Source organism: Contarinia nasturtii, unplaced genomic scaffold (genome assembly GCF_009176525.2).
Source record: "Contarinia nasturtii isolate CC-2019 unplaced genomic scaffold, AAFC_CNas_1.1 Cnas_scaffold_1489, whole genome shotgun sequence".
Lineage (NCBI taxonomy): Eukaryota > Metazoa > Arthropoda > Insecta > Diptera > Cecidomyiidae > Contarinia > Contarinia nasturtii.
The window spans coordinates 21,283-24,577 of NW_022198825.1; the positions used below are offsets into that span (position 1 = coordinate 21,283).

The 3,295-nt window shown below is 31.8% G+C and overlaps 1 protein-coding gene across 1 annotated transcript in view; it reads right to left on the reverse strand.

Annotated features, from left to right (window-relative positions):
* The window catches only part of LOC116346264 (serine protease 3-like), an 8,926-nt gene extending 6,901 nt beyond the window's left edge, over positions 1-2,025 (reverse strand). The window contains exons 1-11 of the mRNA XM_031776207.1: positions 1,885-2,025; positions 1,772-1,787; positions 1,619-1,686; positions 1,413-1,506; positions 1,313-1,351; positions 1,021-1,248; positions 891-961; positions 683-806; positions 599-610; positions 469-534; positions 325-386 (exon numbers count right to left, since the gene is read on the reverse strand). Of these exons, the coding sequence (XP_031632067.1) occupies positions 325-386; positions 469-534; positions 599-610; positions 683-806; positions 891-961; positions 1,021-1,248; positions 1,313-1,351; positions 1,413-1,506; positions 1,619-1,686; positions 1,772-1,787; positions 1,885-1,929 (825 nt within the window). The 5' untranslated portion in view covers positions 1,930-2,025. The remainder of the gene's footprint in view (positions 1-324; positions 387-468; positions 535-598; positions 611-682; positions 807-890; positions 962-1,020; positions 1,249-1,312; positions 1,352-1,412; positions 1,507-1,618; positions 1,687-1,771; positions 1,788-1,884) is intronic.
* Between the last annotated feature and the right edge of the window lie 1,270 nt (positions 2,026-3,295).

Below are 3,295 nucleotides of genomic sequence, written 5' to 3' on the forward strand. Positions count from 1 at the left end.
TAATACTACTACTCATGTTAATATGCGTAGTATGATTGGTTGTTAATAGTTAATAAAGGATTTTTCGTATTTAGTAATAAGATATGTTAATATTTCGATGTTAATAGGACATCTATAATCCAATGTGAAAATTATTGCAAACAAATTTTAGTTCTTCGAAAGAAAAAAAATTCTTCTGAAATTGTGAGAAAAAATTCGAACAAATTCATCGAATAGTTCCAAAGGCATTCTCAAAAGTTGGAATTGAGACTAACGGATTGATGGATAACAAAGACACAGATAACGGAGGTGGTACTGTTGGTCGGGTTGGTGATAAACAATTACCTTTGGATTTGCTATAAAATTCCTGTATCCGCTCACGAGCGTACAGACCTCTGGCAGATCACCTAATAGCCGGAGATCACACAAAGGAAAAAAATATATACTTGATTTTGAAATGGTGAACTTATAATTTATATAAACACTTACCATGATCATAGGTTGTGAGGCCAAGAAGCTTTTTATTGCCAAATTTATCTTCAATAATAACCGGACCTAAATTCAATTTTTCTCAAATTAAACTCATTTCTTATGTTCAGTAAAAAAAATATGTTCTTACCGCCCGAGTCACCTGAATTTCATTTCGATGAAAAATTGTACGATAATTTAACTGAAACCAAAAAAATTTTGTTCGGTAAAAAACCTGAATTTGTAACATGCTTAGATCCAAACTCTAAACAGATGCAAAACTCTTTTCGTAGATTCAAGAGTGGTTCATCTGGTTTTGCCGCGGCATACATGGATTTACATGTATCAAACCTATGAACCTTTTGAATAAATTGGAATATTTTAACAAGTCTCCAAGTAGTAGTTCCAAACAATTATTTAATTTTTATAAGAAAAAAACGAACCATTGATTGAACCCATCGCAATTTACTTGGTGTACATTTTCTGCCAATTGCCTCAGATGATTCGGTATAACCTAATTATTATTTGAAACATCAATAGCTGAGGAACCCACTGATTATTTTAATAATTTACCTAATATAGTTACTACATCGGCGTTATGAAAAGATGAGTCCGGAATATAGTCTTTTTCAACCATTTCGATTCTACCGATTGTTTTGCCGAATGGTAGTGGCTCTTTTAATTCAATCACACCGATATCATGCTTGTTCAGTTCATCAACATATCCTGGATATGTTGTAAAATCTTCGGAAGTTACAACAACAGCATAACTGCTATTGCTCAGGTCGACCGACCCAAATGCTAAAGAAAATGTTATTAGCTCAAATCGAGTATATTAAGTATAAATTATTATCTGATATTTTACCCAATGTGAGAGAACTTCTTCCAAATAAACAATGAGCGGCTATTGTGTGAACAATTTCGTTACTTTGGAATTTCTAACGACAAATATCGATGAACCTTACCTGTTAGAATTTTATATTTCGACACAATAACCCCCGTGCATCCATAGAATCTGAAAATTGACCGGTTTACTTTTTTATTTATTAGAATTCCCGTCTGATTCAGTCATTGATGATCAAAGGTGCATCATTTTTTGGGGAAAATATGGAAGAGCATTTTTAATTGAAAAAATGATAATTTAATTGTTATTGAACATTATCCAACATACTACGTATTTGTGTTGAGTTATATCCTTAACCAATTCGCCGTCAATAATTGCCTCTACACCAAAACCAACTGAAAGCACATTTTAAGAAAAGAAACTGGTTGCGTATAACTATTTTTGCGGATTATCCATGTACACAAATCAAAACAAACTTACATTTTCCAGAAAAGTCCTATGAAATGGAAAATATTTCGGCAAATCCAAAGGGTTAAAGAGTAAAAAGAAAGTACAGAAAAGTAATAAATACAGTGGAAAGTAAAATCACTCACCGAAATTACGAAAAATAAAGCAAAAAGTAAGAGAAACAACTTCATTTTATTTGTGAACAGAATAAAGGTGTAAAAAGTATGAAAATTTCAACTCAAAAATGCTCAGAATCGTATGTGCACTGACACTGTTAGAGCCGCTTTTTATAACCATCAGTTCTTATTTCAAAGTAATTAAAATTGTATATGAACACTTATAAATTCTTATTGTAATAATTGAATATTTGAATGGGGTAGAATAAAAACTACTTCTCGAAAAATGTTTAAACACGAAACCTAAAAAAAAATTTCAATAAAAAGTGAATCAATTTTTTTTTGTCCAATTGAAGTGAACCAAAAAAAATTTGTTCAATAAAAGTGAGCCTAACAAAAATATTCATTTTAGTGTATTTTACACTGAAAAAACCGAGTGAAATTTTTTTTTTGGTTCACTTTTATTGAACAAAATTTTTTTGATTCACTTCAATTGGACAAAAAAAAATTGATTCACTTTTTATTGAAATTTTTTTTAGGTTTCGTTTTTAAATACCAATTTTTCGAGAAGTAGTTTTTATTCTACCCCATTCATTTATTCATTGAAATGAATACGATATCTATTTGAACAGTTGGAATTTACTTAATTTAAAAATGTTTACGTCAATTGTTTTTACCATAGGTGATGACGAGGGTTCCTAGGGTTCGGATTATCCCCCTCTAAAATATTTTCAGGAACCGTCAATAATTTTGGAATTGAGGACCTTTTTTGTTCTTCACTTTTTTTGGCCGAGAAAATTCTTTCGATTTGCTAGGGTTTTTCGCCAAAAAAGTGAAGAGCACAAAAAAAACGATTCTATCCTCATTTCCTACAAATTGTTGACATCGTCAGGGACCTCCCATGGATTTTTCCAGGAACTCCAAACGGAATTTTGCCATCAAACTCCACACCCCCCTAAAAAAAATTCCGTCAATCTATGGTTTTTACTCCGTATATGATAGAAAGTGTATTTCACAATGGGCAGACTTGCTAATAATAAGTAATGCGAACGCAGCGCTAAAATGTACAACTCTTTCACATCTAACAGCGTCGAATTTGAAAATAACAAAAATACACACACACTGCATAAACTAGGGATTGTTCCAACAAATTGAGAATGCAAAACAATACGACAGAGTATGGCACTGCATTCGCATCAAATTTAGATTGTATGTGAATGTCATGAGCTTGATTCCATCTGAGGAGGAAAAATGGCGTCAATATTAGGTAGTCTTGGAGCAGACATTGTTTTGAGATATATTTAGCCAGTTAAGATTTCAGCCTGAGAAACTTTTAAACTGACTGAGTTGGAACTACTCTTCTCGATGGGACTTTTTCCATTACATATTTTCATGCTCACTTTTAGATATTCATTTTGAAGGGAATAATTCTTTATCCGAA